General features: G+C 44.4%; 3 protein-coding genes across 11 annotated transcripts in view; 1 reads left to right on the top strand and 2 right to left on the bottom strand.

Annotated features, from left to right (window-relative positions):
• The window catches only part of LOC108034501 (supervillin), a 122,961-nt gene that overhangs the window by 93,242 nt on the left and 15,049 nt on the right, over positions 1–14,670 (top strand). For 8 of the 9 annotated variants that reach the window (XM_044095258.2, XM_044095257.2, XM_044095260.2 and 5 more), the window contains 2 exons: positions 13,334–13,607; positions 14,213–14,368. In XM_044095258.2, coding sequence (XP_043951193.1) covers positions 13,334–13,607; positions 14,213–14,368 — 430 coding nt within the window. Of the gene's footprint in view, positions 1–11,798; positions 11,914–13,333; positions 13,608–14,212; positions 14,369–14,670 lie in introns of those variants that run through there. The other variant, XM_017109420.3, reaches the window with a different exon arrangement.
• On the bottom strand, positions 1,998–3,314 carry LOC108034506 (uncharacterized). Its single transcript, XM_017109426.3, has 2 exons — positions 2,827–3,314; positions 1,998–2,619 (listed from the first exon to the last, which is right to left on the bottom strand). The coding sequence occupies exons 1-2, from the start codon at positions 3,256–3,258 to the stop codon at positions 2,275–2,277; spliced, it is 777 nt and encodes a 258-aa protein (XP_016964915.1). The 5' UTR covers positions 3,259–3,314; the 3' UTR covers positions 1,998–2,274.
• LOC108034504 (probable cytochrome P450 4d20) lies at positions 3,966–6,664 on the bottom strand. Its single transcript, XM_017109421.3, has 5 exons — positions 6,192–6,664; positions 5,542–5,928; positions 5,149–5,218; positions 4,891–5,087; positions 3,966–4,827 (listed from the first exon to the last, which is right to left on the bottom strand). The coding sequence occupies exons 1-5, from the start codon at positions 6,352–6,354 to the stop codon at positions 4,118–4,120; spliced, it is 1,527 nt and encodes a 508-aa protein (XP_016964910.1). The 5' UTR covers positions 6,355–6,664; the 3' UTR covers positions 3,966–4,117.

Consider the following 14,670-nt stretch of genomic DNA (forward strand, 5'->3'; position numbering starts at 1 on the left):
CCAACAACTTCGATGACGACGGGCGACGATTTCCTTTTCTGCGCTTTCAGTGGTTGGTTTTTTATATTTTCAGCTCCAGGCAAACTAGTTTTACGTACAGTTGGTTAAATACCCTGTAAATGCATGGTTGCATAAGGTATGTCTATTAAATGAGCTTGTAAAAAGGGCTTGACTTTCAGGATGTATAAAATATATATATCACAATACCCAAGGGACTTTCATATGTTCTTCAAAATATGAAAAGAAAAATCTTTAATTAGAACAAGACCCTTTTAAAAATAGAAAATCATTTTCCTATTTTGAGTAAAATTTAAACCGTTTATTTATCATTCAAAACGCTGAAAAGTGAATATTATATCTCTTTTTTTCTCACCGAAATAGGAAAAAAAGCATATTGATTAAAATGAATTAAAATAAAAAATACTTTTGCAGGATATCATTAATTCGGTGCCTCAATTACCGACCGCCACATTTTTTCTTGGCCTTTGTTTTTGGCGACAACGATGCCGCCATCGCACTTGCAACTTTTGCCTTAATTGGCCAGGCTGTCAGCCTGCTTCGTTTTGGCATAAGCAATTTTCATTTATTTATGCAAAACATTTGCAAATATTTATTGAGCATTTTTCACTGGCCGCACTCGCGCACGTTGCATTAACACATTTCCCCCGATTTTTCTGTCTCCCCAATGCCCCAATGAAAATGAAAAGTTCACGTTTTCGGCCGAGGAAAACTCGTTTCGATTGGTTATGCATAACGTTGACAAGCCTCAGATTTTGTTTATTTACTTGGTTCACTTTTTTTCGCCACGCTTGAGTGGGCTAGACCCAGAGTCTCAGTCGAGGCTCAATGAAGCGCGTAAATTGTGCCGTCAATGTGGGTTAGGAATGGAGTTCTGCAGCTCACACGAGTAGGTGATTAATTCCTCGCATTTCAACATCAGCCGTATCAGATGAAAGCCAGTGCCGGCAATTTCTAGAGTTGAGTAATGGCCGGGTGTTTTGGCCAAATCAATTATGCGGTTTTTATGCAGTGCAAAAATGAATTAACTTAAAATGGGGGATGACAAATTAAAGAAAAAACTCGCCTTGGCATTCACGGCTTATTAATTACAATCTTTATCACCAGCATAATCAACACTCCCCTTCACATTTCCTATGTTTTTCACCTGCAATTTCAGAGTCCACGTCGTAAACACCCAACTACAAGTTGCATTTTAATTAGTTTTGCAGCAGGTATAGGCTAGAAGTGGCCACTCCCCTTCAAGCCTGCAATAAAACGCATCCAGATTGACGTAATCGCATTCCGGGAATTGCACATAAGTGGCATACTGCTCAGACTCGTACTCCCCGGTTCTGGTCGGTCCATAAAAACGACCAGCGTCGAATGCCACGCCAATTGTGCTAATAAATGAGCCACTTGCTCTGCGGCCAACAGGTGTTTCTTCTATGGCCGTGTCTTTGTTTTCCCTCGAATCTCGTTCTTTTTTCTTCAGTCCCCAGAAGGCGGGGGCATTCACAGAGAAAAGCCCACTTGGCCATCGACTTAAAAGGGAAAGAAGCAACGAAAAATGAGGGAAAAAACCAAAACCCGAATGCCATAAAAGCCAAACGTGTTCTTTTGATTGGTAAAAAAAGGGGCAGGGGCTTGGGGATTGGCACCCATGAGCGGCCAGCTTCAATGGCCTATGGCCATTCTCCAGTTTGGCCGGGTCTGGGCTCTTCCACTTTGATTTTCATTGCCATAAATGGCATAATCATTTCTGGCTTTGTCTATCCATTCCTCAGCATCTCCAGATCTTGTTGAATTATATCGCAGTTCGCTCATTATTGGCTTAAATAATTTCTTTATACGGTGTCATTAATCAAAAGTGTTTCCGTCTTGAGGTGTCGAAAACGGAAGAGCCTCGAGCTAGATTTGAAAACATCTTTCTCTTCGAACTCATCAATCATGGCCCTAGGTTATGGTCATTTAAGAAAGAGCGAGAGATGTTTCACTAGTTTCCATTCAATATGCAATGTATTTTCCTCTTTAAAGGTTACAACTCTTAAACCCTTTTAACACTTTTTCCTGTCTAAATATTTTGCTAATTCCTCCTTATTTTGCCTTGCGAAATACAATCCTTCAACCCCTTTTTGCAGGGTTAATTTATTTGCCAGAGGGTTGAATTTCGAGTTCTGCTGGTGTTTACCCAGGGACTGTGTGTTTTTGCCTAGGGACTGCCCTTTCTTTAATTACGTAGCTTATTCTTGAGAAAGTTGTACACTTTGGAGGGCATTAGTTTAGCAAATTCAAAAGCTGCTTGAACTGATCGTCCAGGTTTAAAGGGGTCTCGGTGGTGGTCGGTGGCTCGGTGGGTGCCTCCGTGGTCGTGGTGGTGGTGGTGGTCGTCGTGGAGGTCGTGGTCGTGGGCTGGGGCATGGGCTTCGGCTTGGCCCGGCCGTCCAGGCAGGCCTGCAGGTGGTTGTAGTTCCTGGCGGTGGACTCCACGTAATGGCGCTCCGCCTTGCGGCAGCACTGGTCGTACTGCAGCTCCACCACGCGGTAGCGCTCCTCCAACAAACTGGCCGACTCGGAGGCGTTGCCCGAGATGCTGTACGTGGAGACGGTGTTGTTGGAGCCCTGGAACAAATAGTATTATAAAGACCATTTTAAAGCATTTCTGAAATATTATAAGTATTTTGTATGATCTATCTTTTGAATTATGAAAAAAATCTCCCACCGAGAAGCTATGTATTTGAATAAATTATATAAGATTCCAGAGAGCTGGAACTTATGAAAGTTCCACGGCAAGATCGCCCTAATCCAAATATCGTAGCTTCAACTCACCACACGCGCATGACAGTTGAAGGACTCGAGGGTGCCGTTGATCCCATTGCACACCCTGAGCTCCTGGCAGACCCTCTCGGAGGAGAGGTGGATGGTCTTGCGAGTGGCCAGGAAGTCGGTATCGATGCCCTTCCTCGAGTCGGCCGACGCCTTGGCGCAACCGGTGAAGTTGGTGCTGTACAGTTCCGCAATGAGGTTGGACTCGCCGATGTAGCCGCCGAAGCAGGCCACCGAGGCGAAGGGATCGCGATGCGTGACCCGCGAGGTGAGGAACAGCCGGGTGAGGCCGTCCTGGGTGGGCAGACCCACGTAGGGAGGCAGCGGCCTGCTGATACCCTCCACGGGGGACAGGGCCACCAAACCGATCACTGCCAGAAGGGCTAACACTTGCACAGACGACATTGCAGATACTCCAGGCCCGTTAAGGTACATCAGAGGCGGAGACAGAGGCTCTTTTGACGCACTGCCTCCGGCGGAGGTGTCTTTTATATGTGCTACCCTATGCGGCTGACAGCGGAGATGATAAGCCTGTTATGTGATTTCCTTTCGCGATGCTCTTATCTGTTTTGCAAAACTTTTCTATTGCCTTGGCGCATTATCTTTTGGCCAACGATAAACCATAGATAAGCAGCAGACTCCTCTAAGCTTGATTGAATTGGGATCACCGAATATTTACGGCTTCCGCGAAATGCATTCCTTTTTCATTTACAACTATGACGTGTGTTTCATATTCTATATGAGGCTCGAAGGGTTGTCAAAATCTCGTGGGACAGCTTCCACGGTGTGAATGCCTCCTAAGTAGCTGGTTAATATTGGCCCAAGGTAAATACAGTATTTTACGTTGATAAACTCGGGATTCTTTATGGTGCGCCACGCTCGTCCGCTGGGCAAATACCTCTTGTTTGGGGGCCTAATTTTATAATCACCGCAAATATTGGGACACTGTTCGTGGCTAAGCCGTGTGAGTCGCATTGCGTTTGGGGGTTGTAATGAAGGGTGAATGAGTAAGCGGTCTATTTAGCAGTTTTTCACCCCTTTAGTAACTAAGTTTTAATTTATTGTACCCAGTAGTTGGGTTAGTCGTTAAATAAATAAATAAATAACATAAAAGCCCCGGAACCCAGCAAACTAAACATGGGTTATTAGTGATTTGCAATTGTAGTGTTTATTTGAATAATCAACAGGTTCTTAAGTACTTCACAACTAGGCAATAAAGTCCTAAGTACTATATATCACGAATATCCCAGCTACCTCTAACCCAAACCCTAAAAGGCTGCATGAGCGATAAGTACTATGACTTTCTGGGCCTCAGGCCCACATTGATGCCCGAAGCTGAGCGCAGGATAAAGTTCATCATGGGCTTGAGCTCCTCTCCCAGGGGCAGCAGCTCGTAGCATCGCAGGACCTTGCTGATGAGGGCTTTCATTTCCAGAACGGCAAACTTCTGGCCTATGCAGTTCTTGGGCCCAGCACTGAAGGGCACATAGGCGAAGGTCTCGTGGCTGTCGCCTTGGCCATCCAAGAACCGTTCTGGCCTGAAACTCAGGGGATCCGGAAAGTAGTCCGGATCTCGATGGGCGAAGTATAGAACTAGGTAAATGCTTGTGTTGGGCGGAATGATCTTGTCTCCAATCCTCAGCTCCTTGTGGGTGTGTCTGCCAACCGCAGGAACTGGGGGATAGAGCCGCATGGTCTCCTTGATGACGCAGTCCAGGTACTTGAGGTCCTGCAGCTGGGATTGCGTCACTGGGGCGTGCGGATCGTCGCCCAGGACCTGCTGCAGCTCCTCGAAGATGCGTTGCTGGACCTTGGGGTGCCTGGCGATGGCATATAGGGCGTGGGAAACACCACTGCTGGTGGTGTCATCGCCCTCGAACATGAAGGTATCCACCTCCTCGCGTATGTCGGCATCCGTTAGGGGCTGATTGTTGATGCTCGACTGGAGCAGGATGTCCAGCAGAGCCATCTGAGATTTCCGGCCGGTCTCTTCATCGCCCAGACCTGCAAGGGATTAGGTAAGAGTCAGTGGGGATTTACGGCTTCCTGGTGACTCAGTGCACCCACTCAGCGGTCGGTAGGTGCCGTCGGCCTTAGCCCGCTCCACAGTCGCTCGCCGCTCGCGGATGACCTTGTCGGTGAAGTCGTGCATGACGCGTATATCGCTCAGGAGGCGGCGGTGCAGCAAGGGGGCCGCCAGGGGGAACAGCCAGTCGTAGCGCTGCGAGAACTTGAACATGCGATCCGGTTGGATATAGACCACACTGGGGAAAGGGGAGCGAAAGTGTTAGGACGGTGCTTATAATAACAACGATAGAAGCCCACCTCTTTAGCGCCTTTATGTAGGGAAAATCGGGGTCGTTCTGGGCATTCACCTGGACTCCCATGGCGGCCTCTGCAAAGAGGTTCAGTAAATCAGTAAATCAATAGTCAGCATAATTTAATAACCACTGGCTACACATGGCCACCAGAACTCGATTGGTACACAAAGTATCTATTACGTTTTGAATATACTCGTAATAACAGGGGAAAACCCATTATCTTTTTAAGGTAGCAAGCACGTTTATAAATAAATGTCTCAAATAAATTAAAATTAGTAAGATAAACAAGGGTAATTCCTAGAATTCTTTTGTTGAGAAATATTTAGGGCCAGCTGCGAATCTTCTTAACTTTAATTGCCTCGTAATATATCTCAACTAAGCTAGGCGCTCGACCAACCTGTTATCACATCAAGAGCCGCCAGGGAAACGTACTTAAGCATGTCCACCGCTGTTTTACCATCGGCACACTTTCTCAGGTTCTCCACCATGAGCCCACTATTCCGATCCATTATCTCCACATAGTGTTCGAGGACTTTGAAGTGAAAGGCGTGGGTGAAAATCTTCCTCCTAGCATGCCACTTTTTACCCGTGCTAACAAGTAGACCGTCGTTTAGGAAGGGTCGCAGGTACTGGTAGAGCTGACCCTTCTCCAGGAGGGTGGTACTGGATAGGATGGTCTCGAAGTACTTGAAGTCCGTTGTGTAGATCAGGGATTCACCCAGGATCCAGTAGCGAAACGTCTTGCCAAATCTCTGGAACTGTTCGCCCACCCAGGGGACAATGTCTGCAAGAGATATTTTTGTCATCCGATGTGAGACTATCATCATATAAAATAATTAAGTTAAGATTTATGTTATGATCGACATAATATGATGCTATTTTTTAATATTCAGTGTTCTGAGATAACAAGGTTATTAAGATAAGGTTCATATTCGTTGTTTAAATGCCGAAGATTTTACATATGTAAGATTACCAATTATGGATTCAACTCATTTTATAATCTTTAATACTGGTAATAGCTGTACAATAAGATACTATAAGACTCACTCTCCGCTCCCAAGTGCAGGGCCTGGAGACCGCAGCCCAGGATGGGGATCGAAATGGGTCCTGTGATCTTTGACTTTTCGAAGGCGGCCACTCGCTGCCTCTTGCGTCCAAAGTCCCAGGTCAGGAGCAAGATCAGTGCGCCAGCGATCAGGGTCAGCCACATTTTGCACTGCAGCTGTGTTGGAGTGCGACCTTTCGGCGGCGATTACAACCAGGGATCAGAGTTGGAGGGTTTTCGCTTTAGTCGGTTTCACTTTTTGCGTTGTTGACACCGCCGCCTTTGTAGATCAACTGTTTGGGACGAGCGATGATAACCGGCCGCTTGACCAGCCAAGCGAAATTGCGGATTTCAAAACTATATATTGTCCGTAGAATGGAACTCTCTGGCTCTCAGTTAATCCTCTCCGGGGAACTGGTTTTGGTTGAAACATATGAGTTGTATTTTGATTATGAGCCCGAGTGTTGCAACTCGGGGCGTGCGGTTCGCATTCAAAGCGAAATATGGCGAGCTTTTCGTTCTGCCAGATAGTCGAAGCGACCATGCCGAGCGAGCAAGTGCTGATATTGAATGTGTTAGCTACATGTAAATACAGTGAACGATCGCTGGAGGTAAAATAATAATCATTGTTTGGGCTTAGGGTCTGCCAGGATCTGAGCCTTTTCATTTTAAATACAAGTGTGTCATTTAACCTAGGTAATTATTAAATAATTAGAAAAAGACTGAGCACTTAAAAACGTATTACAAAAAGTGTTTTCTATCTCGTTTGCCTACTGTATATGCACATTAAGGTTGCCTTATTAAAATGCGGGTCTGTTTTTGAATACGTTTAGTTGTGCTTCGTAAACCAGCAGTAATTAAGAAGCTTTTAGATTAAAAGCAATTACTTGCAAATAGCACATGTAATTTGTAGAAGTGTATCAACCCACCAATCGAGTTATAGACTCACTTTGTTGCAATGTCTAGCAATTAAGAGGTAAATTTATGCGCCAGACCAACCCCGCGAAAATGGCAAATTCGCGACTCCGATTGAGGGGACATGGAGGGCACCTAGGAACGGTAGCATCTTCCAGTGAGCAGAACAAGACACTTGTCAGGCCACCACTCCAAGCCCTCCAGTTCCTGCCCCTCCAGAAAAAACAGCTGTGACAATCGGAGCGAGGCTACAAGACACGAGACCAGACCTCGAGACTACACTGGGAAAAATACAGCAACTTTGAAAAATAATAAAAAAAAAGTACAGAAGGAGACTATAAAGTAGATTTAAAATATTCAAATTGGGAATTCGTAATATACATCTACTTAACACGGAATTGAAGATATTTATCCCTTGAGGTTGATTTGGAAAATGGCTTTTGAGCAATTAACAAAACATTTATTTATTTTTTATTTAATAAGGCCCAAAATTATTTTATTAATTTATTTTATGAGAAAATTGTTTTATATATGTTTATGTTATGAACATGTTCATATTAAATCCAAATGTTTGCCTTCTACAATTATTTTTTATATTTTTATCTATGCCTTGACTTTTGCAAGTATAGAAACTCACATAGGACAATTATACTTTCATGTTTGTGATATTTTCTGAGTGTACTGGCTGGGTCCCCAGCCGTTGTTCCCGGTTAACTCGTTGAACTTGGCGGCCGAGTTCATTGGAGTTGAAGTAGAAGACCCCGGATGAGGGTACGGGTGTGGGCACAAGAGATGGGCATGGGCGGGGACAGCACACCGGAGACAGTCGTAGCAAGTACATTCACTTGGCGGTCAATTAAGGCACTCGGATGACATCCGCACTTGTTCCGCCGTCATGGCTGTCGTGGGCCTGGCCAGCCACCAAAACAAGTTATCAAAACGTCGAAACCCCGAAAGAAGTTGCCTTTCCACGACGATGACGCTGTTCCTCTGACGCCAGCAGAACGGTAAATGGGAGCGTCACATCGTTAATGTATATATATCTTCTCCATAGAAGATACCAGATATAAGCAGAAAGAAAAGCAAACGCCGGTAAAACAGTCGGCCAAATTGTAGACCAGCTAAAAAGCGTTGACTCACGTTATTCCCAGGGAAACTGAAGCAGAAAGCGGAAGAATTTCATGCTGGAGTAATAGAGGTAATTATGCGGGTCCAGGAGTTGGGGCGAAAATATAGGAAAACTCAATCAATAAGTGCACGCCCAGCCCCCAGAGGAGGGGGAAAACCGTGACAGGCACGTAGTGCCACAACCCCATGGAACATGGAGAAGGTTTACCCCGCCCTACATGGGACAGCTTGTGTATCTGCATCCGAGCCTGGCAGATCTTAGCCGGCTTTCAAGTGGGGATTCGACTCAACTCCTTTGTTTGGCCTGCCCAAAAAACGCATGTTTCCTGCTTCCGCTGCAGTCAAAACACGGAGTCACTCAACTGCCATTTACCTATGGCTCCCAAACTCCCAAAAGAAACCACCCAATCCTCCCCTGATCCAACACCCCATCCATAACTCTGGCCATTGACATCGCACAAAGAGCGCTGGGCTTTGTTTTGACGCATTTTCGGTGTTGCCCCGGCAACCGGCAAACCGAAGAGCCGAAAGAATAGCATGTCTGGGGATCCCGCGGTGGGATGGGTTCTGGATGGTCTGGGGGTGTTGGGGTGCTGGCGCGGGGCTACTCACTGGAGGGTTGCTTCCGTCGACAGCACGTGTCTGGGATACTGCGCCTGCTCGTGGAAAAACAAAAGTCAGCTGACTGCAGGAGTCCATCGACAAAGTTGCAGACGCAAATGTTGCTGGGCTTAGGTTTAACCCTAGAAGGCTATGGGGCTAAAAACAGTTGTCTAACTAACCAGAAACCGAAAAGTATCTGCTAGTAAAATTATTCTGACTACTTGCCAATTATTTAAATTTATATTTAAATTTATATTACTTTCTTGAAAGTAATTTAGTCATAACCAAATTGACATATTACCTTAAACAGCTAGCTCTGAAATAAATATTATAAGCAAAGCAAACTATTTTTGCTGAGTTTTTGGGTTAGCCATTGCCGAATTTCGATTTCACAAAGTCGCAAGCAAAAAGTCGCGACACCTTGAACTTGAGGTGAAATTTTCGCTTTTAACCCAGAGCAAAAATTAAGCAAGATTTTCTGCTGAACAAAAGCCTCGAGAGTTGGTAACTGAATGTTTATTTTTAAGCCGCGCGCGGGGTCGGCCTAATGAAATGTCGAATGGCCAGGCAAAAGAGCAAAGCAGTCGGGCAAAAAGCGAATGAGCTGTAAGCCCATGTTGACGTTGTAATTTTGCATCATTACCGCCGCCTTCGACTGCTCTCCTCCGACTTCAAAAGCGGGTAAACTGCGGCGTGGGAAAGTCGGCCCGAAGCGAACCTGAACCTGGCCAACTCTGGGATCTCGGATCTCGGAGATCTCTGAGATCTCTGCGATCTCCGCTCATTGTCCGGATCTCCATTACCTTCCATTGCTCTCATCAACTGGGTTTTTGGCTTGACGCCTTCGTGGGTAATTGTCACTCTTTGGGCTGCCAAAATCGCTGCTCTTGGGACTTTTGCGAATCACATTCGCTTTCTGCCATAACTCATTGCATAAGTCAATTTCTGCTTACCTGGTGATTTATATGACGCGATTCATTGCTGACAATTCACCTGAGCTTCAGGTGGCGGCACTAACAAAAAAGAAAGGTTTTAAAATTGCTTAGGATAATAAGAATCTTAAAAAGAGCTGATCAAAAGTTTAAAGTATCTAGGGTATTTTTGGACTAGAGTTATTTTTACAATTCGTTTACAGAATTGAAGCTCAACTTCTTGAGCTCTTAAAATATGTATTTATATTTTATTTGTAATGAAATATTTTTCCCAGTGCCGCCACTCGATCCGGCTTGATGGCTTCGCCTGATATAATATTTGCGGTTTGCCATCCAGCCTGCTGCTTCTGTTGGAAATATATCATGTTTTAGTATTATTAGCTGCGAGATATTATTATTTTTACTTATTTAGCCTCAACGGCGACTGTAACCTTGTTGAAAACCGCTCAAACCGTTGTCAATGCCGTTGATTTATTATAGCTTTTATAGCGTATACATCTTAAAGACATCTCACAGCGTGCACTTGACACCGAGACAATGACGGAGACCCTCTAGAAACGGAGATTTTTGCTCTGCAGCCAGAGTTCTTCGCATAATTTATAAGGGTATTTTCAGGTATTTCTGCATAAATTTTCAACACCTCGAGTGAATCTGTGGCCTTACAACTCCATTAGAGCCGCGAGCACTAGATGCTGTCGTGTGAGGGCCTCATAAAGCCAAGGCTTGATGGCGTGCAATTATTCATGCCGCGCCAAATAGTTTATAAAACAATTCATTTTGTTATATCATTAAGTCGCCATAAAGCAGCTGCCGCATTGCCAAAACGATCGCGTGATCACTCTCAGTCTCGGTTCGCATTCACTTTTGGCTAAAAGAAAATTTTAATTACCCCACTGGGTAATTCAATTACAAAACGCCAGTGAGTTGCTGGCTGGATGATCAACGATCCTGGGGATGGCTTCTAATTATATGCAGAAAATATATATTTTCCGCGGAAACTGAGAGCTCTGGGCTGCCAGTCCCGAGGAATGTAAGTGGTTTTCAGCTGGACTGTTATATTTCTGGGTGTGTCTTGGCCGCGGGACCGCACCCAGTAGTTTGGCACTCAAACTAATTGCTTGCTAAACGCTTTCCAAAGGGCAATTACTGCATTAAAACTATAGCTATCGGCGGGGGGACTGGGGAGTGGGTAACCGGAGAAGTTCAAGCCCGGGAGAACCATTCGCGTGTCTGCCCTCTGACCTGCGACTCCTGGTCAACGATAATCCCCCCTCACTCCAGCGCGTCTGCGATTTTTGCCATTATTCCATTAACCAAGCTTTTACTTTGATTTCACGTCTCAGCAGTTGTGGCTAAACTTTGCACTTTGGCAATAGCATTTTCCATGTGGTTATGCATGGTAATTGAATTCGAGTTTGAGTTTCAATTGGAGTTGCGATTTCAGAGATGCAAAGATAAAGCGAAAATTGTGTTAAAATTATTGAGTGTTTGGAGAGATTACCATATGTAACAAAAACTACTATACTTTTGAATCCATTATAAATCATTTTATAAGTTATAGTAAAAGGATTTTTTATCATTTCCTTGAGTATATTATTTATAATTCGAATTAACTAAATTATTTTTTTTTATTTGCCTACCATTTTGATTTATTGAAACATTCGTGGATCGCTATGGTTTATACATTCCTCTGTGTATTCTAATACTTTTCCTATTTTTAAAGAGGCTATTCATATTCACATTCACGCTCAAGGTGCTAAAACCCATCCTATTTAGTTGTCAAGCTACTCTGGAACAGATTTAAACGCGATCAGTGGACAAGGTAGTTGAGGTCCGAAAACCCAGCACCTTGTCAGCGCTGGCCTGTCAAAAATGTTTTCCAAATTAATATGCAATTTAGCTGTCAGCAGTTTGGCTGTTTGTTTACCTGCCGTCGCTCGGTCGGGCGGCAGGTGATGAGCTTCGTCGGGATTGAGACTCAGATGGGTGTTCGGTGTACCTAAGTGTCTTGGGACCCAGTCTGGGCTGCCTGCTCATTCGTCTTTGTTCGCTCTTCGCGTGCAGTCCGCTTTTCATTCGCTTTTCCAGTGCCTCTTGCTCTGCAAAAATACGAAAAACAAAAACCACGTGCTGTGATTTCCCAAATGTGAGTGCTCTTCTCCATTGCCAAATCCAAACAAGTTCTTAGCGGTTCTTAAATGCCGCCTGTCGTTCCGCATTACCAGTGACATATATAAATGCCGGGCCCATTTCGCTGGATTTGGGGTTTCCACCGGACTCTTGACTCACGCTGCGAGATATATCTCAAGGCGCTCAGAGTCCAGCAATCGAAATGTACCGAAACATGTCCGGTGACTAATAAGTGTCTGGCCAGAAGTTATGAAAAATCTCCGAGTCGTTCTTAACGGTGCCTCTCAAAAGATACAAAAAAAACGACAGCGAATTTACAACATACAGATACAGATAGAATCTTGTTCTGCTGAGACAAAGACCGCTTTTGATCAATGGAAGTGCTGAATGGAATGTGCGGGGAAATAACGTTATGCAATAGATCAGAAGATTTGAGTTGAACTCTGTGCCATTTTCATTAAGCTGCGGTTGATCATGGCATGTATAGACACTTGGAGTTGACTAGAGTATCCATCGAAACCTTTTTTTTTCAACAATACTGAAACAAAATGTATGAAAATGGTAATGTGTTTAGGGTAGAATTTAAAAAAATATTAGAAATTATTTTCATTTGTTAAACAATTTAAGACATAGATAAATCATGTTGCAATGAATTGTTGAAACCAAGAATAAATATACTCTTAGGTATTCCAATAAATTATTTCAGCCTGACTTAATAGCCAGTCATTATTCAAGGGAGTTGAGTATATAACAATCCAAGAATGTATGATAAATGCAGTAATATTTTCCCCAACTATATTTACCCTCCAACATGCTTTGCCATGTCGGTTGGTACTTGGAAACTCTATAGTTTGGAGGATAATCCCCCGAGCCGAGCAATCAACTTGTCTCATTAACCGCCCGCGGTTTGTTAACGTCAGCCATCTGACGGCCAATAAAAATGAGGCCCAGCCATAACAATAACCAATCCGGCGACCATTTGCAGAAGAAAATTCCATTGCCATCTATAAGGAAAATCGCTGCCCAGCGCCTAATAAATGGCCATGGATGTACCCCTATTAAAGGAGAAAGTTGGCTGTGCTTTCGGTCTGCCTGCAGAGGAGAGCAAAAAAAGCGCTCAACAGAAATAAAAGGCCGACTGTCGATCGCTTCCTGTGCATTCTATTCGAAGGGGGACGTACGAATAAGGCAGCTCGGCTCGCTCATTAGTGGCCAGGAAAATGCCATGTCACGAGTTTGCCATTAAGATGGGGGAAAATGGGAACGGATTGCTGGAGTCCATTGAGGAAAACGCACGTTTTCAGTAAATACCGAATGCAGTCGTATCTGCACTCGAAGCTCTTTATCGCGTATCTCATGGATACGCACCTTAATTGCCACACTTTATGCACACTTTTAACGGGCGCTTTCGTTTGTTTCTGCTTCCCCTGTTGCAGTAATCTCGTTGCGAAAAGCAAGAGTCACTCGGGCATCGCAGCACCCGTCGGCCTTGGCCCCCAGCTACCACCCCTTCCCCTCGGCGGCGGCTTCGTGAAGTTGCGTCATGTAGCCAAGGAGGAGGAGACCAGCAGCAGCAGCCCATCCTCCGCCAAGGAATCGCCAGATAAGCACAAGGACCCCAGTCAGGAGCAGGAAGAGGCTTCGGGAGACTCAGCCCATCCGACCGCTTTGCCACAGTTTCTTCAAGGCGTCCAACGATCGTCAACCGAGGTGAGTGGGCTATGCATCTTAATATAAAAAACTGTCAGCATTAACTCTAAGATACAAAGCCTCAATTACGTCCAATCTTAAAATGTCTTACCATTCTCTTCGAATAAAAAATAGTTGTGTTGTATGTGGGTTAGGTTTAATAGGATATCCAAGTATAACTTGAAAAATATGTTTATTTCACTAATAAACTAATTGAAAATTAGAAAAAAGTGTGAAATACTGAAACGAAAAATATAAAATCTTAAGATCTGAGCTTACAAGTACCTTATTTTTTTAAACAATCAAATATTGATAATATTTTAATTAAAGAAATCATATTATTAAAAATTATATTCTGGATATCTGATAAATCGTTTGCTATGCTTATTAAGGTAAAAATGTTTGATAGACAGAATGAATAGAAAGGTGAATGTGTTTAATTTTCTAATAATTAAAATTACTTTAAAAAGAGGTCCTTTGTATAATATTCATGTTCCAAATCGAATCAGTTCTCTTGAGCAATTGCAATGCAGAACCCCCTTAACTTTATCTGACCCAGTGTCAATTAGGCCGATCCACGTGTGAGCTGATCCCAACCAATCACTGTCCATTATCCATTTATGCAGGTCATGGGCCCCGATCAGCGGTCCATGGTGATCGCGAAGACCGGCTCCATCGCGGAGCGTCTGGCGGCGCTGCACAAGAGTGGCGAGGACGACTGGAAGAAGCGCATCTCGAAGCGCGACGAAGTCGACGATGTGCACCGCGAAAACTTCGTAAACGTGAGTACCCAGCACTTGTATCTTGCCTCTTGTCCGGAGTACGGGGTGGGGTATCTATGGTATATGTGTGGTATCTGGTAGATAGGTTAAGCTGCAACGCATGCCGGCGGTCTGCCGTGGACCGCAACGAATCCGATCTCAATCTCGAACTCGCTCTCGATCGCAATTGCGTGAAAATGGTTTCCTTATTGCTAATCGTTTTGTTTATTAACGTTGTTGCACTTTTCTCTGCAATTTCTGCAATGTGCCCGTTGCTCGTGCACTGCCAACTGAGCGTTAAACCTGACGGCAATGACATAATA

Source organism: Drosophila biarmipes, chromosome 3L, assembly GCF_025231255.1.
Source record: "Drosophila biarmipes strain raj3 chromosome 3L, RU_DBia_V1.1, whole genome shotgun sequence".
NCBI lineage: Eukaryota > Metazoa > Arthropoda > Insecta > Diptera > Drosophilidae > Drosophila > Drosophila biarmipes.

Excerpts from the sequence above, each read along its gene's own strand:
- LOC108034506 (XM_017109426.3), bottom strand. The coding sequence starts at position 3,258 with ATGTACCTTAACGGGCCTGGAGTATCTGCAATGTCGTCTGTGCAAGTG. Across the intron at positions 2,620-2,826 it reads TCAACTGTCATGCGCGTGTG|GGCTCCAACAACACCGTCTC; the intron begins GTGAGTTGAAGC and ends TATTTGTTCCAG.
- LOC108034504 (XM_017109421.3), bottom strand. The coding sequence starts at position 6,354 with ATGTGGCTGACCCTGATCGCTGGCGCACTGATCTTGCTCCTGACCTGG. Across the intron at positions 5,929-6,191 it reads CCTGCACTTGGGAGCGGAGA|ACATTGTCCCCTGGGTGGGC; the intron begins GTGAGTCTTATA and ends TATCTCTTGCAG. Across the intron at positions 5,219-5,541 it reads GGCTCTTGATGTGATAACAG|AGGCCGCCATGGGAGTCCAG; the intron begins GTTGGTCGAGCG and ends ACCTCTTTGCAG.